Raw genomic sequence first — 24,010 nt, 5'->3', positions numbered from 1 at the left:
TGATTTACCAGCATTTATTAGGTTCAAATCTCATCTTAAGACATACTTTTATTCCTTAGCCTATGTAATTTGTTTCTATTTTATATTTTTTATGAATAAAAATTGTTGAATATTTTATGCTGTCAATATATGTTTCTGTGAAGTTATGCTTTTATTGTACAGCACTTTGGTCAGCAGTCGCTGTTTTAAACATGCTTTAGAAATAAAACTGCCTTGCCTTGCCTTATTTTGTCTTTTGGGGAACATGTAAATATCTTCTGTAGCTTCTAAATGAAAAAAAAAAAATATATATATATATATATATATTTAGGCAAAATAAGAAAAACGTACACATCCTCATTCTGTTCAAATGATTTCACCCCTGGCTCTTAATGCATTGTTTTTCCTTCTGAAGCATCAGTGAGCGTTTAAACCTTCTGTTATAGTTGCATATGAGATCCTTTAGTTGTCCTCAGTGTGAAAAGATGGATCACAAAATCATACAGTCATTGGAAAGGGTTTAAATACACAAAACAACTGATAAACCAAATAATTTGTGGGACCTGAAGGACTTTTCTGAAGAACAGCAGGCAGTTTAACTGTTCAGAACAAACAAAGGACTCATGAACAACTCAATCACAAAAAAAAATTAAAATCAAGTGTATGTAAACTTTTGAACATGGTCATTTTTACAAATTCAACTATTATTTTCTCTTGTGTAAACATCTTTTATGTGAAATATCTTATTTAGTTCAGACTAATTAAAAAACAACATGCTTTTTGTATGACAAATAATATTTTGCAGTTTCTGTCTAAAATGTACAGTTTTCACTTCTGGGAAAAGAAAACAAAAATACTGATGCCTAATCAAAATGACCAATCAAATGGTTTCTAGAACGAGAATGACTCTTCATGAGGTCTTAAAAATGTATTTGTCACACTTTATAACCAATTCAAAAAAACTAGTTACGATTAAATTAGTTTAAAATGGTGAGAAAATTGTGACAAGTTACAGGATCACTTTGATATAGATTTGTATACATTTTAAATGAAAATCGAATTGTTGATCAAATAAATAAATAGTATCGTGTTGCATCCACATAACACAATAGTTCACAAATAAATTATATACTCCAGATGATTATAAGATGAGACCAAAAAGTATGTATACTATTTATATCTGTATCTATATGTATCTGTCTATGTACACACACATGCTTTCATTTACATTTTTACTGAGAGAGAGAGAGAGAGAGAGAGAGAGAGAGAGAGAGAGGGAGGGAGAGAGAGAGAGCGAGAGAGAGACTAATGGTAAAATACAGCCCTCTTGTGGTTAAACTAAGCATTAAAATTTACATTTTTACTCATTGGGAATTGTGGTCTGCATTATTAAGATAATACATTAAAATAATATGGTAAGACACAACTATTTGCAATATCAAGTAGCAAAACAAGCTTTTTTTGTACAGCTAAAAATAGCTGGACACAGATAAGCCTAAAAGCCACTCTTACGGGAATAAGGTGGACATATTTTAAATATATAGCTTATTAACATTTTTACATTTTCATTTTACACTCTGCTATTTTTGTTTACATTTATTTACACAAACTAACAAAGTTGACTGTGGAGTGATAGATTATCATATGGTGTGAAATATCAGTTTTTTAAGAAATTCTTGAGAAATCTCTAACATAAGATGTGACCTCTAAAAATGAGAATGAAAAAAAAATTTTAGATTATTTTATGCCTTACCTGTATAGTTACTGTCATCTGATGATGCACAAAAGAAAACAAGAGCGACATACGGTTAGAAATTATTAATATTAGGGACACAGAGGCATTTGTGTTTGTGTGATTGACAGTTAAATCATAAACATACTCACAGACACAGAGTGGTTTAGGTGAGTCCCATTTGCCCAGCTTGGTACAGTGTGAGATATTGAAACCCTCCAATAGGAAGCCAGCATGGCAGCTGTAGCGAAGAACTGTGCCCTCTACTGGTTGTCCAGGGGGAAGCAGCGCCACCCTCCCGTTCTCCAGAGACATCCAGGAACGAGGGCAAACCAATACTGAGAAGTTTAGCAACACTTTTAGCACATCTCACATCCTTTTAGCACTTTTACATGAACTTGATATTACAGAGCCTTAAAGTGTAACACCACTAACACAACAGCACACAGTCAATTATATTTAAATAAAATGGTGCTGCTTGTATATCCACCTTTTTCTTCCCATAAGAGCACAGCCATTTGTAAATTTTATGGGTGTGGCTTCCAGTCTCATCCACATCCAGCTATTTTTAGCTGTACAAAACAGCTTGTTTTGCTGCCTTATATTGCAGATTGGTGTGTTTTACCATATTATTTTAATGTATTATCTTAATTATGAGCATGTTGTTACAGTGCCTTGCGAAATTATTCATACCCCTTCATTTTTTTCACATTTTGTTATGTTGCTGCCTTATGTTAAACTACTTTAAATTACTTTTTTTCCCCACATCAATCTACAAAAAATAGGGTTTTAACATTTGTGCAAATTCATTAAAAATAAAAAACCGAAAAGATCCCATTGCATAAGTATTCATACCCTTTTCTGGGACACTCAAAATTTAGCTCAGGAGCATTCATAATGCTTCTAGATGTAACTACACTTCGAGTGGAGTTAAACTGTGGCAAATTCATTTGAATGAGTATGAGTTAGAAAGGCACACACCTCTCAGAAAAGGTCTAACAGCTGAAAATGCATATCAGAGCAAAAACCAAGTCCTGAGGTCAAGATAACTGCCTGTAGAGCTCAGTGACAGACTTGCGTTAAGGCAATGATCTGGGGAAGAGTTCAGAAAAAAATCTGCTGCATTGAAGGTTCACAGAAGCATGTAGCCTCCATTATCCATAATGGAAGATGATTGGAACAACTAGGACTCTAGAAAATGTCATCCAAGCTGACAGAGCATGAGGGGTGAAAAGGTGAGGCAAAGAATGGCAGATAATTACCAAATGCAGATGTGCAAAGCTTGTCACATCATACCCAAAAAGACTTGAGGCTGTAAAGGTGCTTCAACTATGTACTGAGTTAAGGGTATGAATACTAATGCAATGTACTTATTTCAGTGTTTTATTTTTAATAAATTTGTAAAATTTGCAAACCTGGTTTTTGCTTTGTCATTATTATGGTGTATGGAGTGTAAATTGATGTGGGGAAAAACTCATTTAAAGCAGTTTAACATAATGCTGCAACAAAACAAAATGTGAAAAAAATGAATACTTTTGCAAGGCACTGTATTCTTCTTGTTATTTCTCTATAGCGGATAATGAACCGGAAGTCTCACCCATAGGCTTACATCCACATTGAGGAAAAAGGTGGATAGAATTTAGCATTAAATGAAATAAATATAGATATGAATCAATACAATAGGACAACAAGGGCACTTACAGCATCTGCTGAGCTGGTTCATGTCAGTCCAGGTGCCATTGGGAAGGCACTTTCGGACCTTGGGCCCCACAATAATTCTGCTTCCTCTACAGATATATTCTATTTCATAATCTACTGGCAATATCTGCACACTGCGGATCTACAGAGAGAGAGAAACAGAGATGTTTTGTAGATTGAATTAGATGTTGCTGTGGGTCATGGTCCCATCAGAACTTGACATTGATGTTTATGGCTGCCAGTTTAATGTGCTGCGGTAGACTTTTACCTGTTCCTGAGTGAGTCCTCTGTAGCGAATCCCTCCATCTCTGGGGGGACGAATGATTGCACATCCTGAAAGAGCGTAAGAGAGATGGGGGAGGATGAAACGAATAGAGATGAAACGTTTTCAGCTTAGTCACAATGCACAAACTTACATCAATAAACAAAAATGACAGATGTTCTGGGTAAATTCATATCTGGGACTTTTTTATCTGAGTCCCATTGCAAGACTGTAATGTAGTGATGGTTTATAAGGGTTTAATTGTTACTATCTCATAACAAAATACAGTGCACATACCTCTTGGAAAATCTTTAGGATGTTAGCACTTAAAAACAGAGATCTTTTAAAAATGAATACAGCCCCGAGAAACAGATATGTAAGCAAGCAAGCAAATATTCAGAGCACCAGCACAATTTTGAGAGTGATGATGCTTTTATATAACACTTAAATAAACAAGAAGTTAATACAGAGTAACTTTTTAGACAGAATATTGCTAGTTGGCATCCATTTTCGAAAACAATTTAAAATAAACCCACAATAAACTCACTGCGTGTCTCTGAACAACATATGAGAGGTGTTTCAATTCTGAATTAATTAGTGGAACAAATCATGCAAATAAAAAAAAGTCACTCATAACATCATGTTTCTGAATGAATCACTTGGAAAAAAGGAGGACAAATTTTTGTTAAACAAATTGGTTGAATCAATGATTCAATGACTCATAACATCACTTGTTACGTTTCTAAATTAATTAGTTTTGTTGAACAAATTGGTTAAATCAATAATTCAGTGACTCACTCATAACTACACTTGTTACATTCCCGAGTGAATCGGTTTTGTTGAATGAATTGGTTAAATCAATATTTCAGTGACTCACTCATAATGTTACTTGTTGTGTTCCTGAATTAATCGTTTTTGTTGAACAAATTGGTTAAATCATTAATTCAACGAATCACTCATAACGTCACTTGTTGCGTTCCTGAATAAATTGGTTTTGTGGAACATCTGTTAAATCAATAACTTAACTGACTCATAACATCTCTTGTTACGTACCTGAATAAGTCAATTTTGTTAAATGAATTGGTTAAAACAATGATTCAATGACTTACTCATAACGTCACATTGCGTTCCCGAATTAATTGTTTATGCTGAATTAATTGGTTAAATCAATAACTAAATAACTCTCTCATAACATCATTATTATGTTCAGAATGAATCGGCTTTGTGAACGAATTGGTTAAATCAATGATTCAGTGACTCACTTTAAACGTTACTCGTAATGAGTTAATCGGTTTTGTTGAACGAACTGGTTTAAACAATGATTCAATGACTCACTCACAACTTCACTTGTAATGTTCCTAAATTAATTAATTTTTGTTAAAAAAAAATGGTCAAATCAGTGATTCAATGACTCACTCATAAGGTTATTTGTTACATCCCCAAATTAATCAGTTTTGTTAAATAAATTGGTTAAATCAATTATTCAATAACTCATATTGTCACTTGTTACGTTCCTAAATGAATTTGTTTTGTGGAACAAATCGGTTAAATCATTAATTTAATGAAACACTCATAACCTCACTTGTTGTGTTCCTGAATTAATCTTTTTTGTTGAACGAATTGGTTAAATCAATGATTCAGTGACTCACTCATAACGTCACAGTACGTTTCCAAATTAATTGTTTTTGCTGAATGAATTGGTTAAATCAATAACTCAACTCTCTCATTACATCATTTGTTACGTTCCTGAGTTAATCGGTTTTGTTGAATGAATTGGTTAAATCAATTATTCAATGACTCACTCACAACTTCACTTATAATGTACCTAAATTAATTAATTTTGTTAAACAAATTTGTCAAATCAATGATTCGATGACTCACTTATAATGTTACTTGTTATGTCCCCAAATTAATCAGTTTTGTTGAACAAATTGGTTAAATGAATGATTTAGTGACTTATTCATAACGTCACTTGTTACGATCCCAAATTAATCAGTTTTGTCAAACGAATTGGTTAAATCGATGATTCAATGACTCATTCATAATGTTGTTTATTATGTTCCCAAATCAATGAGTTTCGTCAAACGAATTGGTTAAATCAATGATTCAATGCCTCTCTCAAAATGTCATTTCTTATGTTTCTGAATGAATCAATTTTGTTGAACAAATTAGTTAAATCAATGATTTTATGACACACTCATAATGCCACCTATTACGTTCCCAAATGAATTAGTTTTAAACTGATCATAAATACAGTCACTTGTCAACACCTACTGGTGTAACTATGTAACCTGCAGAAAGATTCAACAATAACCCCCATCACTAAAAAAAAATTCTAAGAAAGGTTTAACACAAAATAATTGTTCAAAAATGTACATTCATTTGGTTCACAAATTCATTATTATTAATTATTTTTGGCTTGTGGGATTTATAATCATCTCTTATGTTCCCACACAACAAAACAATGACTTTTTTCACATCTTGCAAGGGGCATGTAAACCTACAGCTCAAACTGTATATGCCACTGAATTGCTTTGATTCATCAAGACTGCGTAGGCCACATATTGCTTTCACAATGAAAAGAGAGAACTGACATGGCAATCCATTTTTTTCTTTCTATACTTCCGGCTAAACATGATCCCATGAGGACTGAGGGCAGATCGCTCTTTGAAATCCATGAAACTCAGTTTACAGAATCTAAACAGAACGCCCTCTAATCTCACAAGGCAACAGAGGTGGGCCACTTTAGACATTCTATGGTGTTAAATTCAACATGCACGGCCCAGACATCATCCACACACACACACACACACACACATTACCTCCGGTCGTTGAATTATGTATGGACGAGATGAGAGTAGGAAGCAAGTAGAAAATTACAAGAAATAATAGCTGCTCCATTACTGCATCTGAACAAGAATGAGAAAGAGAGAAAGAGAGATGACTAATAATATGTTTGATTTCAGCAGGTCACAATACAAGCAATTAAGCTGCTCGTGGCGTGACGTGATCTTGTTGGCATTCAGATATGCTAAACATAATAATAACCTGCTGTCTGGTTTAATTACACCACACATGGTTGTGGAGGAGGAGGACTCGTACAACATGGAGGCAGTTTGCTGTCCCTACACTGTAAAGATTTTATGAGCTTTCCCTCAACCACTCTTAGAGTGGAAAAGCACATCCAGGGTGGGTCAAACAAGAGCAGGCAAAACAAACACACATACACAAAGACATTTCAGGAGGATCAAGCATTGAACAGAGAGTGCTTGCAACAATATTAACTTCTGTATTGAATATACTTGAACCTAGAGGTCAATGTTACTTGATACATTATCAGATAGATAGATAGATAGATAGATAGATAGATAGATAGATAGATAGATAGATAGATAGATAGATAGATAGATAGATAGATAGATAGATAGATAGATAGATAGATAGATAGATAGATAGAGGAAGTGACAAAAAGAGAGGAAGAAAGGGAGGGAGGGCTTTAGGGACCAGGATTTTCTCCAGGCTCACAGTAGGGAGCGACAGGAGATGATTCGGGGAGGTGAGGATCAGAGGGATCAGTTAAACATTAAACACGTCTCCACAGCACTCCACCTCATTAATTCAGTACAGCACAACAGCCAAGCACACCACTTCACAGATTACGGTAATCCAAACCAACAGGATGCACTAACAATGATTGGTTTGCATTGCACTGTTTGGCAAAATCATTTTTAGCTTTTCGATTATCCTAATTGTCCCTGTTGTTTATATTTTAGGTATTAAACACAGTAAAACTTGTATGAAAACTTTATACAACTGCTTTAGCTGTGTGAATGTGATCATTTCTAGGGAGTGGATGTGGATGGAGGTTCCAGCGCTTTTTTTTCTTTCTTTTTTTCCTTAAGCTTTAGCTTAAATGTTAGTGTTTTTTATATTGACACCATTTGTGCTTAAGTTATTTATTCGTCTTTGTGTTTATTAGTAGTAGATATAAATATGTGACACTCGACTACAAAACCTTAAGTAGCACAGGTATATTTAAAGCAATAGGCAAAAATACATTGCATGGGTCAAAATTAATATTTTATGCCAAAAATCATTAGGATATTAATTAAAGATCACGTTCCATAAAGATATTTTGTAAATTTCCTACCATAAATATATTAAAATAGAGATTTTTGATTAGTAATATGCATTGCTAAGAACTTCATTTGGACAACTTTAAAGGCAATTTCCTATGTATTTAGATTTTTTTTTTTTTGCACCCTCAGTTTCTAAATTTTCAAGTAGTATATTGTCCTATCCTAACAATCCATACATCAATGGAAAGCTTATTTATTCAATTTTGATGATGTATGAATCTCAGTATCACAAAATTGATTCTTATGACTGCTTTTGTGGTCCAGGGTCACATATTATAAACAAATCGTGAACAATATACTGTATTTAAACTTGAGCCAAATTGTATATGACACCATTAAGAGACGTTCTTATTTTTAAACAGTTTTCAGGATTTATATTAAGAACCTTTTTTAAAATGCTGTTTTATAATGTTTTAACCTCATGTACACTTTCATGTAATAAAACTGATTTTTTTGATTAGTTATATGCATTGATAAGAACTTTAAAGGCAATTTTCTTAGTTTCTCAATTTCCTACTGTAAATATATCAAAACGTAATCTTTGATTAGTAATATTCATTGCAACTTCATTTGGACAACTTTAAAGGTGATTTTCTCAATATTTAAATTTTTTGCACCAAATATTGTCCTATCCTAAAAAAAAAATACATCAATAGAAAGCTTATTTATTCAGCTTTCTGATGATAAACTCTCAATTTAAAAAAATTGACCTATATGACTGGTTTTGTGGTCCAGGGTCACATATTTAATTCTTTCGACATTAAATATTCTCTTTTATTACTTGTTTTTATTATATATTTACACACATATAAAATCAGCTTTTTAATCATAATTGTGACTTTAACAGTACAAATACACCTCTACAAGATAGATACAGCGTCATGAAAGTGATATCGTCTCGGTTAATGCTTTGTTGAGAGGTTAAGGTCCCATTTGGGGAACATTTTCAGCACCATGGACAAGGGCTTTCATCGGACCCCCATAAAGATGCATCCCTGATGGTTTATTCTTACAATAACGCTTACTTCTGTATAACATTACATGCAATAGGACGTTCCCGAGTCTAAAAATATATGTTGTCGGGGAGATGGTTCCCTGAAGTTTCCATAATAACATGGCTGCGTCTGTAGTCAGCGTACTGTAGTTCGTCTACACCTTGAAGCGCGCTGTTTGTGAAGTTTTGTGTCCCGCGCAAAGCATATTACAACCGGCTTTCGCTAAACAAACAATATCTGTTAAATATGCAGGATAAAGCAGCGGGGAGCTACTTCGTTCAATAAAACACATGCAAAACAGACGAAACTCAAACAAGCACGGATATCGGGTAAAAGTGTTTTACTCACAGCAAAGGCCCGGTGCAGCTCCAGCAGGACCGACCCGAAGAAAATAAACACAATATCCGTTCACAGAGAGTTTAAATATAACATCCAGCCAATATAAGCGCGATGTCGCTTTGATTGTGCAAATCTGTGCATCACATTTGCGGACTGCTTTATGGCTTTTAAAGAAGGGGCTGTATTGCTTTGCATTAGATCATCGCAGGTGTAAATCACAGGCTACATGCAGAAACATTATCTACATAGCGCTCATCCTTCCTCCTTCCTTCCTTCTTTTTTTTTTCCACTCCCTCCTCAATCTCACTTACTTGTGACGTAACGGGGGAACGCAGCCTACGTCATTTCATCCTTGCATCACGAGTCATCTTCTGAGCCAAGTGTGCGAAATAATTATTTATATACTCAGCTTTTATTTGTTTCTCTTTATATATTTTGTTTAATATTATTATTAATGTAGGTAATTAAAAACTACATTTATATGGATTTTTACCTAATCATTTTAATTATAATGTATTATATAATTATTGACAGTATTCTGCAATTGTAATTACATGCACTACCAGTCAAAAGTTTTAATGTTTAGACTCTTCTGCTCATCAAGCCTGCATTTATTTGATTGTAAATACAGCAAAAGCTGTAATATTGTGAAAGAGTTTTACTATTTAAAATAACTGCTTTCTATCTGAATATATTTTCAAATGCAATTTATTCCTGTGATCAAAGTTACATTTTCAGCATCATTACTCCAGTCACATTATCCAGAAATCATTCTAATATATATAATTTTTTTTTTTTTGAGAAAGAAATTACAGAATATAATACTAATTATTTAACAAGGATGCTTTAAATCGACCAAAAGTGATGATAAAGACATTTATAATGTTACTAAAGATTTCTATTTCAGATGAATGCTGTTTTTCTGAATTTTTGGTTCATCATAGAAACCTAAAAAAAAGCTACTCAGCTTTTTTCAACTATTTTTTTGAGTAGCAAATCAGAATATTAGAATGATTTCTAATGGATTGTTTCACTGGAGTAATGATGCTAAAAATTCAGCTTTGAAATCAGGAATAAATTAAATTTTAAAACATATTCAAATAGGAAACAGTTATTTTAATTAGTAAAAATATGTCTACTTTTGGATCAAATAAATGCAGGCTTGGTGAGCAGAAGAGACTTCTTTAAAAACATTCAAAATCTTACTGTTCAAAAACTTTTGACTGGTAGTGTACAATGTATAATAAAACAATTGTGTGGATTTTATCCACCACTATTTGCTATAAAGCAATTTATTTCCTGTATAGAACAATTTTATTCTGTCACATTTACCCTCTACTTGAACAACAGTAAAAATATTAATTTATTTAACACCTTTTAAACACGTTGTTTACAAAGTGCTTTGCAGAGTGAACATGTCTGTGCAAACACATATGCACATAGTTCGATATATAAATTTGAGATAATTTCTCCCTTCCTCCAGGATTGTCTTCTCTTCCTCCGAGCTATTCGTTTTGGGCACAGTCGTCTATTTATACTTTCCTCTTTAATAATTGAGAAGAGATGAATCCTTTCGAAGAGTCTATTTTCAAGCCAATGCTCACTGTAAAAAACGAGGTGTTAGCAAAATGAAGACAACTTAATTAAGCAAATGTCTCGACCAATCTTGAAATGTCAAGTAGCCTTGAAAATGTCAAACGTGCCATCATCGTAACAAATAATTAACTTTAAGACTGTTTAACTTTAGATTTATGCTAACTCAACACAAGCTCTCTGTATTTAATATTATGTGCATGATAGCATGTGTTATCCACTTATGCAGACCAGACCAGGGCAAGGAAGAGAATTTTCCAACCGCATCGTATGAAATATTTTGGTCTCTTTCTTTTTTCCCCGAATCTAAATAGCTCAGGAGTCAGGAAGGTAGCAGATGCTGTGTAAAATCTGACGGGATGGTACAAGTTGCCAGAGAAAGAGCACAGGGATGACTTCAGAGAGAATAAATTACAGTCAAAGTGTCTTATTTCAGTCATCTGCTGGAGCTTAACTTTCATATCAGAGGAGAGAGTGCTCTGCCCTTGCAGATCTAAGCCTGTTTTGATGGTGGCAGTTTATTAATATCAGGAGCGACATTTGCTGACAGACACATCCTGAATCTAATTTACAGCACCTGGAGAACACAGAGGCACAGGTCAGTGCCTTTGCCCTGGTCATTTGATTTTTTTTTCCTTTATATTTTTAACATCAGCCTCAGTGCACAGAGACAAAGGAACGTATTTTGTTTTCAATTTTTTTTTTTTTGTAAATATTAACAATTTTCTCATCTGAATCTGGAAAATGTACAAAATGCATGTTATTTTTTTATGTAGGACTGACCTGAATTTTACATAAAAGACATTTACATGTAGTCCACATGAGAAAATAATAGCTGAATTTATTAAAATGACCCTGTTCAAAAGTTTACATACACTTGATTCTTAATACTGTGTTGTTACCTGAATGATTCACAGTTGTTGTTTTTTTGTGATAGTTGTTCATAAGTTCCTTGTTTGTCCTGAAGAGTTAATCTGCCTGCTGTTCTTCAGAAAAATCCTTCAGGTTCCACACAGTTTTTGGGTTTTCAGCATTTTTGTGTATTTGAACCCTTTTCAACTATGACTGTATGATTTTGAGATCCATCTTTTCACACTGAGGACAACTAATGGACTCATATGCAACTATTACAAAAGGTTCAAATGGTCACTGATGCTTCAGAAGAAACAATGATGCATTAAGAGCCAGGGGGTGAAAACTTTTGAACATTTTTCTTATTTTGCCTAAATATCATATTTTTTTCATTTAGTATTGCGCTACAGAAGATACTTACATGTTTCCCAGAAGACAAAATAAGTTAAATTTACCCTGACCTTCAAATTCCTCTTAATGCATGCTTAATGTTTTTCCTTCAGGAGCATCAGTGAGCATTTGAACCTTCTGTAAAAGTTGCATATGAGTCTCTCAGTGTGAAAAGATGGACCTCAAAATCAAACAGTCATTGTCGGAAAGGGTTCAAATACACAAAATGCTGAAAAAGCAAAGAATTTGTGGGACCTGAAGGATTTTTTCTGAAGAATAGCGGGCAGTTTAACTGTTCAGGACAAACAAGGAACTAAACAAAAAAAACACAGCTGTGGATTATTCAGGTGTATTAAGACTCAAGTGTGTGTAAACTTTTGAACAGGGTCATTTTTATAAATTCAACTATTATTTTTTTCTTGTGGACTATATGTAAACATTTTATGTGAAATATATTATTCAGGTCAGTACTCAATAAAAATAACATGCATTTTGTATTATTTCTCTTCTTTTGGTAAAATAATTAACATTTTGCAGATTCCATATACGTTAAAATGTTGAAAAGAAGTGATCTTATGTGCTTGTTTGTGTGCTTGAAGATTAAAAAAAATATATTGTTAAACATGTTAGAGACATTAAAAAAAAACATTATAATCCCCCCCAAATAATATGAATTTATACATGTATATTTATTGTTCCATCAAATGTCACCACTGTGCACATCTTCATACAGAACACTATTGAAGACAATAATAGCAACATCCAGTGCTCACACTGAGGGTTAGCAAAGATGTATAAAGCACACTGAATAAACACAAACTCTCAAAAATGAGGCCAAACAGCATTCAGAAACACCTGAAACTTCATTAAATGAAAATAAATTCTGAAACATAGAAAAGTGATTGTCATAAACAGCAAAACATCAAATGTTCAGTAGCAGGTATTTGAAAAATCCTGCTTTGAGAATAAACCTTTCATCAACACTTCATCTCTCCAACTGCACAAAACCTGCATTTCAGTCGAAATAAACGATTCTTCTGATGAAAAGGCCAGAGTGCACTAATGCAAACGAGACGAACATAAAGCAAGCCTCATGCATGCATTTGTCACTTGGACACCAAGCACTTATTGTGAAGCACTATTTCAAAGTCAGCATGGGAGTAATATTAAAATAAAAATAAAATCTATTTTATTTACAACAGAGCCTAACATTAGCTAACCATCTTTAACCTTCAAACAGTGTGACTGTGTCAGTAAGTGACCTAAAGTTTACCAGTGGTCAGTAAAATTTGAAAAGTAGGGGAGAGTTGGGGGGGGGGGGGGGGTGCAACACTTTTTGCATTTCCTTTAGTTTCTCAGAAACTGTTTGTATTAGAAAGCCGAAATTTTAATACAATAAAGCCACACCTGTCAGCTACTCACCCATATTGCGAAAACATGTGTACATATGATAATATACATACAATTTACACTTAAATAGACAAAGTGAAATGTCCCCTATTGTGGGGACGGTTGCAACATTCAATAAAATGTAATTAAATCATTCTTAAATATGTGACCCTGGACCACAAAACCAGTCATTAGGTTAAAATGATTAGGTTACAATAAATAAGCTTTCTATTGATGTATAGTTTGTTAGGATAGGACAATATTTGGCCGAGATACATCTATTTGAAAAACTAAGGGTGCAAAAAAATCTCAAAATACTGAGAAAATCACCTTTAAAGTTGTCCAAATGAAGTTCTTAACAATGCATATTACTAATCAAAAATTACATTTTGATAGGTTTACAGTAGGAATTTTACAAAAAATCTTAATGTAACATGATCTTTACTTAATTTCCTAATGATTTTTGACATAAAAGAAAAATCAATAATTTTGACCCATACAATGTATTTTTGGCTATTGCTACAAATATACCCCAGCGACTTAAGACTGGTTTTGTGGTCCAGGGTCACATATAATTTTGCAATTTCTTTATTTTATTTGTGCACAGTCAGGGTCTTTAATAAGGTAAATTGACTGTAAAAAAACTAAGAATAGTAAATTTAAAACATTGTTAAGTAACAAGTAGATTTTTTACCTATTTACTTAAAAAAAAAAAGTAGAGATACCTAACTATTAAAGGGGTTTATTAGCATTATCATTATAAAATTACAATTATGTAATTTTATGGCAAGCTTTTAAATCAATATTGTGGTAAGGTTTCAACAGTGTGTTGCAACAGTCCCTAGAGTGATAGCCATGATAAAAATTGGTATATTAGCTTGACAACATATCATTGACACATGCTAGCTATGCCTATTAGAAGCTAAGAACGCACAGATTAAAATGTTATGTTTTTACAATGCGTCACACAAACAACTTAGACACTATGACCAAAAATCTCATCTTTAAAAAAAATTACTTTTTTACCAAGAAAATTATTTTTGGTAGAAGGAATGATCACATGTGGCTGATTTCTTCCAGGAAGTATGAGGGGCCAATAAAGCATGTGCAGTATGAATATCATCTCTGTATCTTATTCCTGCTTGAAGAAATAAGCAATGTTGCAACTGCCACACGTTGCAACTGTCCCCACTCTCCCCTATAGTGCAAACAGAGTTATTTTTATTATGTCAGCTATAGAAGTTAGTAATAATAAGAGCGTTTATTAAGACACAGTTTGCATAGAAAAACATTAGGGGCTGATCAGGATGAAAAAGGAATATTTTGTTGTATTTTTAATTAGGTTAGTCAAACTGCAGGGTTGCTACCCTTACAAACATTGTCCGTTTTTTACCACTTGATTTGAGGTTGCACCAAACAGGTCGCTTCACTCTCGCTCTCCAAAAAAATAATTTAAAGAAATATATACATATATTAAGAATTATTTTGGTCTTTCTCCTTTTCAAGTCCTGATAAAAAGCTCAACAATAGCTAAATAATAATCATGAGTTGCTCTGTCAGTCAAGAATCTGAATTTTTTTCATGGATGCACTCATAAACTCACACTTCTCATGTGTTGCTTGAGGAACTCCTCTGAAATGACTCCGTTTCTTAGACTCACTTTGTTTTTAACATTCTCCAGGCCGTCTCTCTCCCCTTCTTCCCCTGAGAGACTGACATCACTGCTGAGGTGGCCCAGGTGTTCGACCGAGTCACATTTTTCAAGATCAGAGATGATGGTCTGGAGACTGACAATGGAAAGAGAGTCTGACCCTGATCGGGTCACCTCTGCTCTTCCCATGTCCACCCACCTGGAGTTTTGATGCATCTCCACCCACTCTCTGGTATTGGCCACGCCCTCTTTTCTATCCACCCAATCGTTTGGTCTGGGGTAGCCTCTGCAGGCTCCGCCTTCGTTACCTGTGTTGCTGACTGTCTCTGCCCCTACAGGAGGGCTCCGCCCACCGCATGTTTTGATTGGTTCATCCTTTGTTTGGTCCTGCTCCCTTTGGGCATGAATCTCCTCGCTGATTTGCTCCAGGTGGCGCAGGGTGCTGGAGTAGTTTAACTTGGCTTTGGAAATACGCTCCTCTAACTGTAAGATTTTTGACTTGTGCTCCTGCAAAAACATGTTCAGTGAGATTATAAAAGGAACAATTCACCCAAAAATAAAAATTGAATCATCATTTACTCACCTTCACATAGGGGTGTGGTAGAAGGCAATATTTTCAGTGAATATTTAAAATTTGTTTAAAAAAACAGTCTGTTTCTCTAAAAAATTTAGGGATTCATAAGATTTTAACATTACATTATATGGATTATTTTATTGTACTTAAATGCTTTTTTTGATCATTTTCATTTTCGAGGTACAAGCAAATGTTTAATGTCAATTTTAAAGACTTTTTAAGCCCGTACACAAATAAATATTAATACCATGCCCATAAAGATCAATTCCAATAATTTATATTGAATTACTGCCAGACACAGCTTATTATAAAATATATACCTAATAAATACCAATAATATCTTTAAAAAAATAAAAAGACTTTTCACATTAGACGGGACTTTTCTTTATATTAACAAACCCGAAACGCACTCAGACTCTTATTTTGAAATGTTTATGCTTTTCTACACTACCAGTCAAAAGTTTAAACTTTTTTTTTTAAAGAAGTCTCTTCTGCTCACCAAGACTGCATTTCTTTGATCCAAAATACAGCAAAAACTGTAAAATTTTGAAATATTTTTACTAATTAAAATAACTGTCTCCTATCTGAATATATTTTAAAATGTAATTACAAAGACTAATTTTAAGCATAATTACTCTAGTCACATGATCCTTTAGAAATCATTCTAATATTCTGATTTGCTGCTAAAAAAAACATTTATAATATTTTCACGTATGTTGAAAAGGTTTCTTCAGGTTTCTTTGATGAATAGAAGGTTCAGAAGAACAGCATTTATCTGAAATAGAAATCACTTTCATCATCATATCATCACTTTTGAACAATTTAAAGCATCCTTGCTAAATAAAATGATCAATTTCTAACATATTAAAAAAATTATACTGACTTTTGAATGGTATAGTCAAGTGTATAATGTTACTAACACTTTTTATTTGAGATAAATGCTGATCTTTGCCTCTTTCTATTCATCAAAGAACACAAAGAAATGTGCTCAACTGTTTTAAATATTAATGACAATAATAACAAAAAACAAAAACAAAAAAAATGTTTCTTGAACAGCATATAGAATGATTTCTGAAAGATCATGTGACACTGAAGACTGGAGTAATGACCCTGAAAATGTAAAATATATTCAAAGAGAAAGCAGTTATTTTAAATAGTAAAAATATTTCACAATATTACTGATTTTGCTGTATTTTGGATCAAATAAACGCAGGCTTGGTAAGCAGAAGAGACTTTCTTAAAAAAAAAAAACATTAAAAATCTTACTGTTCAAAAACATTTGACTTGTAGTGTACGTCCAGCTGCTCATTCAAAAAGAGAAGGGAGATAAAATATGGACTCTTACAACTATTTACAACAACATATTATAATATAAATACCATTAAGTAAACTTAATTCATCAATAGTAGATCAAACGCAAATGCTTAGCATAAATGCATGGTTTTCACACATTGTGAACTGCCCTGAAAACTGCAAGCCTACAGAATGCACTACAGCACTACGTTTTCACTTTGAAAGTAAAGCGCTAACTCTTTTTAATGCAATCAGTCCTTTGATGTCAAATAATCACATTAGACAGTATCACAATTTGTTTTCTGTCCTAAATGTACAACCTCTTAAAAGGATAATTAAGATTTTCTTATACCATTACATTTGATCAAACTGAATTTAAGACCTGCAGAGACCTAGTTGTTGGAGCTTGACAGTGTCTGTCTCTATTCATGTTGATTCTATGCAGCCAAAAATAAAGTAATATGGGTTTGGAATGACACAAAGGTGAGTAAATGATGACAGGATACACATTTCTGCTTAAATTATTACTTAAATTTCAGTACGTGTCCATTATTTCTAACATACCTCTAGAATGTCATTGAACTGAGCCTTGAGCTCAAAGTAAGACTTGGACTTGACGATGGATCTCTTCAACGATTTCTGTAGCTCCTGCACACGGGCTTCTGCCTCCTGACACTGCTGGGTGACACGCATGTGCTCCCGTTCACTCTTCATGCGCTCCTCCTCTGCCTCGTTCACCTGCACAGTTTCAAGGATACATAAACAGAAAAATCATTTTGAACTACACTTTGTCCTAGTTGTACCTGGGTCACATGGGGGGTTAATGGCGCATTTGTTACATGTTTTCATGCAAATAAAGGTCATACAGGCTTTTGTTTGTGTAGTATATACATATATAGGTTTTTTATTTAGCAAGGATACATTAAATTGTCAGTACCGTCAAAAGTGAATGTGAAGACATTTATAATGTTACAAAAAAAAATTTTTTTAAATAAATGCTGTTCTTTTGAAGACAAAAATCCAACAAAAATATTACGCAGCACAAGTATGTTGAATACTGTTAATAATTAGAAATGTTTCTTGAGCAGAAAATCAAACATACAAAGTCAAATGCCCTTTACAAAAAAAGGTAAAACAACGATGTCAGACCATATTTGAAATTGGAGGAGAAAATGAGATGAGTTTTTCACCCTAACTTAGCTTTTTGAACCAAATTACACAGACGAAGAACTAGCCGGACGTGACCTTTCCAACATGATTACGTAATGTGAATAAAAAAAATTTAAAGTAAAAAAAAAAGTGAATGACTGATCGTTTCGCTAGATAAGACCCTTATTCCTTTGGTTGGGATCGTGTAGAGCCCTTTGAAGCTGCATTAAAACTGCAATTTGGACCTTCAAACCATTGGCCAGCATAGAACTATATGGAGATAAAATCAGTTTGCGACTGAAAAAAGAAAGACATAAACATCTTAGACGATGGGACGATACACCTACCTCATGATTCAATACTATCACGATACTTGGGTGCCAATACGATATGATTTTTCTTAAGAATTTCGATTCTACAAGTGCTGCAATTTGATATTGCTATTCAGTGTTGTTTTTGACAACCATCTTAGATTTAGTCTTAGTCTTAGTCTTTTGGACTAAAATGCTTCTTAGTTTTAGTCAAATTTTAGTCACTTCTATATGTGATAGTTTTAGTCGACGAAAAGTCAAAAAGGTTTTAGTCTAGTTTTAGTCGACGAAAAGTCAAAAAGGTTTTAGTCTAGTTTTAGTCAAAAAAAGGGAAAAAAGTAGTCTTTTAACAAATTAATGTAGGTCAGTAAATATTTTGCTATTGGGTAGTGTCACTTATAAGTTCTGAAAATAGCAGATCTATTGTTCAACACAATGTGAGTTTCCGGATCGACTATTTTCACCAATAATTACAATAATGAAGGAATGTTTTAGAACATAAAAGACAAACAAGGATGGAATGCTAAAACGGCTTGCCATACTAGTACAGCAAAGAGTATTTAATGCTAAAACGGCTTGCCATAGCGTCAGATACTTTTTAAGTTTTAATTGGCATGCACAATAAGCGGAAATGTCATGCATTTTAAACGTCTGACGGACCACCCACTAACATTTTCGTCTATTCTCGTCTCGTCAACGAAAACTCACACACGTCTCGTCATGTTTTAGTCATCAACGAGCCATTTTTATCTCGTCATCGTCTCGTTATCGTCATGAAAAAAAGTGGTGTCAACGAAGTGATTTCGTCATCGTCATCGTTGACGAAAACAACACTGTTGCTATTAGGGGTTGGGACGATACGCTAGTCTGCCCATTCAAATGTTCAACAAAATGAGTAGAAAAAATACTTTCTGAAATAAAATAAAGTGCTGTTACTGGGCAAACCGCTTTAGCAATGTTTAGCCCGCAAAACAAATTTCACTTTGTTTACTGCAAAGTATATTTTGGTCATCCCATTAAAAATAACATTCAAATTGGATCGTTTTACAACTTTAAAGTGCTGGAAATAGTTATGTAAAATTCTGGAAAGTCATTCAAATTGTGCTTAAATTTCTCTCTTAAAGGTTGTACAAACCCTCAAATGAATAATGTATTATTATTTTTTACCACAACACAATGGTTATAGTTAGCATTAATACTCCTGGTTTTCTGACGTAAGACAGCGCTGTTTATAACAGAGAATTCTGGGCAGAATTCGAATGATTCTCACCTGATCTTGCAGCAATCTTGGCTCCCGAGTAAAGCTGTTTTGAATTCGTACAAGTTTGCTTTGCGGGCCGAGCTGATAAACAGTCCGCGCTGCCAGCTAAAACGTAGCGCGGTTTAGTTTCGCTTTCGTTTCGTTGGTCGTTAGATGTTTCTCATATGCAACAGAAATAACAACGCTTATGAGCTTCACAACGCAGTGGTCTGCTCACCAAGCCTTCATTTATTTGATTCAAAATACTACAAAAGCAGTAATATTGTGAAATATTTTTACTATATGAAATAACTGCTTTGTAATTTATTCCTGTGATCAAAACTAAATTTTCACATGATCTTTCAGAAATCATTCTAATAAACTGATTCGCCGTTTAAGAAAAGTTTTTATTATTTTATGTTACAAAAGAGTTCTATTTCAGATAAATGCTGTTCCACTGAACTTTCTTTTTATCAAAGAAACCTTAAAAAAAATTACTCAGCTGTTTTCAACATAATAATAATAGGCAGCAATTTGTGCAGCTTTGAAATCACAGGAATAAATTACATTTTAAAATATATTCAAATAGAAAACAGCTTAAAAAAAATCCGTTTTTGCTGTACTTATGGATTAAATAAATGCAGGTTTGGTGAGCGGAAGGGCATTCTTTAAAAAACATAAAAAAATCTTTATTATAAACCATTTAAACTAGTATTTTGACTGGTAGTGTATAATATTATTATATATTAGAATCGTATATAATAGATTATTATATGATATTGTGCACTAATTATATAATATATAATAATAATTGTTCTCTCACCCCTAGTAAATTATCAGAACATTTTCATTCTGGAAGTGACCTTCTCCTTTAAAAAAATCTGTCATCATGTAACAAAGGTCCAAGAAAGCAAAGTTCAAAGTCAAAGACATTTAACTGCTTGATATAACTTGATAAGATATGCCAGAGAGAAAATTGGCATACCTTTGAGGTAGCATGATTCAACATCTCTTGCCAGGTTGGATCCATGGTCTTGACTGCAGTGAGGCCCTGTTCAGCCACGTGGACCATCTCTCGAGCAGCCGAGTGCATGGACACCGCTCTCTCAAAGCTGAGCGCTGCTTTCTGGGTCTCCTGCTGGGCCTAAAATGGGTGAAACCAGTCATAATGCATTTTAGAGACAACGTTTTCCACAACTAAACTGTTTATATTAATAAAATTAATAATTATTTATAAATTATGACTGTTTTTCTCAATGCAAAACTAAGAATGAGCATCCACCTACCTCTTTTGCTTTTCTTCGGGCCTCATAATAAGGCCTGGCTTTCTCAATGCAAGACCCTAGTTCTGAACTCTTGGCTTTGAGTTTAAGCACAGATTCACTCATTGTCCTCCTATGGCTAGATCGTACCTCCTGACAACAAAAAACAGAAAGTTTTCACACAAATTACACAAACCTTTCACAGTAAGTTAATAAGAATGAAATAAAGTGTTCAAATCATGAGTGTTATCTTTTTTTGGCATCTGAGAGAGCGAGAGAATCATATAAGTCTTATCTGCATTATATGGGGTGGTGGTAAGGTTATTATAGTTAACTAAAATGAAATCTAAAACTAATTTAGTTTATATTGATGTGCTAAAACTAAATCAAATTAAAAATGAATAAAATTACACAGACATATTAAAAAAATAACAATAATACATTACAAAACATTAAAAGCTGGGCTGGTAGCAAGAAGATTGCAGGTTTGATCCCTATAACCTCAGATTATAATCCTGTACACTCAATTAAAAGTGTCTATTAAATGACAATAAGCTATAAGAATTAATACATACTTAAATAAATCATAACAGTCCCAAATGTTTTTGAAGTTATGAACAGTTTTTCTAAAAGCATTCTGAACTTTCACATACTTGCAGTTCCAGTTCCATCTTGTTGATCTCTTGGCTGGCCTCATTCAGACGCTCCAGTTCCTCCTAGGTAAAGAAACATAGCAGGTCATAGTCGCTTAATGGTAAATGATCTTGGCTGCTGACTTAAAGGTTCCTGTTTCAATCCAAAATAAGAGTGACCCAGAAACTGGAGAGTTACTGAGGTTATAATAAATTCCATGAACATACCTTTGGTGAAACATTATAATAAGCAACATTATTATTATATACACTACCAGTCAAAAGGTTTTGAACAGTAAGATTTTTAATGTTTAAAAAAAAAAACTCTATTGCTCACTAAGTCTGCATGTGATCCAAAATACAACAAAAACAGTAATATTGTGAAAACAATTTACTATTTGAAATAACTGCTTTCTATTTAAATATATTTTAAAATGTAATTCATTCCTGTGATCAAAGCTTCAGTGTCACATAATCCTTAAGAAATCATTCTAATATGCTGATTTGCTGTTAAAGAAACATTAATATTAGTATTAATATTATCAAATAAAAAAAGCTTTTGTAACATTATACACTATACCAGTCAAAATCTTGGAATTAGTATAATTCTTTTTTAACAGAAATTAATACTTTTTGTTTAGCAAGGATGCTTTAAATTGATCAAAAGTGATGATAAAGACATTTATAAGGTTGCAAAAGATTTCTATTTCAAAGAAATGGCGTTCTTCTGAATTTTCTATTCATCAAAGAAACCTGAAAAAAAAAATTCTACACAGGTGTTTATAACATAATAATAATGAATGTTTTTTGAGCAGCAAATATTAATCGGAATATTAGAATGATTTCTGAAGGATCATGTGACTGGAGAAATGATGCTAAAAATTCAGCTTGAAATCACAGGAATAAATGACATTTTAGAACATATTCAAATGTTTAAAGTAAAAAATATTTAGAAAATAATATAAATAATAGACTTCTTTAAAAAACATTAAAAAATCTTTATTACAAACCATTTAAAAAGCTTTTGACTGGTAGTGTATATTATTAATATATATATATATGAATTGTACATAATAGAATATGATATGATATTGTGCACTAATTTATAATATATACAAATAATATATAATGTATGAAATATAAAATGTATGATTATGATGACATAGCAATAATGAAAATAGTATAGATAAAACTTTTTTTGTTTGTACATTTTATTTTTATTATTAGCGCACATACTAACAGTTAGAAAAGTCAATGTTGATTCACATACATTCATAACGGAATGTCCATGAACTACAAAGCTGTTAAGCATTATAAGGCTTTTACCAGATATTTAATAATCTACCACGAGGGGCTTGATTTGTATATCAAACAGTTAATTAAAATATTAATAAATTACTACAACGACGTTGTGTGAGATCCTACTACAACGTGTTGCCTGAATGTCAGTTTAACGTTACCTGGATTCTTGGATCTAATTCCTCCTCAGTCAGTTTTCCATGCAGTGAGTTTTCATCTTCACATTTAGAGTGTTTACTCTCCATCTCTGTCTCTTCGGATTCCCCATCAGCTTCTCTGCTATCATCTGTCACCTCCGGCTGACTTCCTCCTCTCTCCTCCACCGAAGGTGCTCCTGAACCCGCAGGACTTTCACGCAAAACCGCTGGATCCATTTACAGGCCTCTCCGGATACCCAAGATCAAATGTTGACGATTAACAAGGCGAAGACTGCCAAATCGGAAGCGAAACAGAGAAGTAACAACTCTTGTCTATATTTTAAATGTCTTTCCCTTCATTACTTACTATGGTAGTTTGTTGTTAGCTCGCTCGCTACTACAAATGACTAACGTTATTAGCAAATAAATACACCGATTCGATGAGTTTAAAAGTGCCATGAAAGGTAAGCTGAAGAATATGAAGATTGAATCGCCAAAAGTCCATTCATTTGCCTCAAATTTACCCCATGGCTAACATCGCACTCCCTCTGCTATTCAGTAATACGGAATGTGATACACGAGTGAGGTAAATAGAAAACGCGAAACCAAACCCTTTAGGACTTTCTGAGCTACTGTAGTTAACGTTGCGTAACACTCTTGTAACGTAATAGCGTGGGAGCGTTTTAGTGACGCATGTAATGACTCGTTTCTGTGGCTATTAATAATAATAGTATATTTTCTTGCTATAAATTTCAGACATAAAAGCAAAATGAGTGTTTCTAGATTGTTTTAAGGTATATATGGTTGAATTTCTTAATTGTACTGCTAGCAAAACATCTACACTTTCAGTCAAAAGTTTTTGAACAGTTATATTTTTAATGTTCATTTTTATAGATGTTTCTTCTGCTTACCAAGCCTGCCTTTATTTTATCCAGAGTACACCAATACAGTTTTGAAATATTTTCAACTGCTTTCTATTTGAATATATCTTCAAGTGAAATTTATTCCTGTGATTTCAAAGCTAAATTTTTAGCATGATCTTTGATTATTCAGAAATTATTCTAATATTCTGATTTGCTGTTCAAAAAAATTAC

General features: G+C 33.2%; 1 protein-coding gene across 1 annotated transcript; it reads right to left on the bottom strand.

Annotated features, from left to right (window-relative positions):
* Window positions 1-12,649: 12,649 nt before the first annotated feature.
* sh3bp5la (SH3-binding domain protein 5-like, a) lies at window positions 12,650-23,485 on the bottom strand. The gene is made up of 6 exons (XM_073817697.1): window positions 22,941-23,485; window positions 21,502-21,564; window positions 20,873-21,001; window positions 20,572-20,730; window positions 17,451-17,624; window positions 12,650-15,526 (listed from the first exon to the last, which is right to left on the bottom strand). Exons 1-6 carry the CDS (start codon window positions 23,151-23,153, stop codon window positions 14,960-14,962), a joined length of 1,305 nt encoding a protein of 434 aa, XP_073673798.1. The 5' UTR covers window positions 23,154-23,485; the 3' UTR covers window positions 12,650-14,959.
* Between the last annotated feature and the right edge of the window lie 525 nt (window positions 23,486-24,010).

This window comes from Garra rufa, chromosome 14 (genome assembly GCF_049309525.1).
Source record: "Garra rufa chromosome 14, GarRuf1.0, whole genome shotgun sequence".
NCBI lineage: Eukaryota > Metazoa > Chordata > Actinopteri > Cypriniformes > Cyprinidae > Garra > Garra rufa.
Note: the sequence above shows the minus strand (reverse complement) of the source record. Positions and strands in the feature narration are given on the sequence as shown.

Bases quoted from the DNA above. Each gene is read 5' to 3' on its own strand.
- sh3bp5la (XM_073817697.1), bottom strand. From the start codon at position 23,153: ATGGATCCAGCGGTTTTGCGTGAAAGTCCTGCGGGTTCAGGAGCACCT. The intron at 21,002-21,501 runs GTATGTGAAAGT...TTTTGTTGTCAG, and splicing joins AGATGGAACTGGAACTGCAA to GAGGTACGATCTAGCCATAG. The intron at 15,527-17,450 runs GTATGTTAGAAA...ATGTTTTTGCAG, and splicing joins AGTTCAATGACATTCTAGAG to GAGCACAAGTCAAAAATCTT.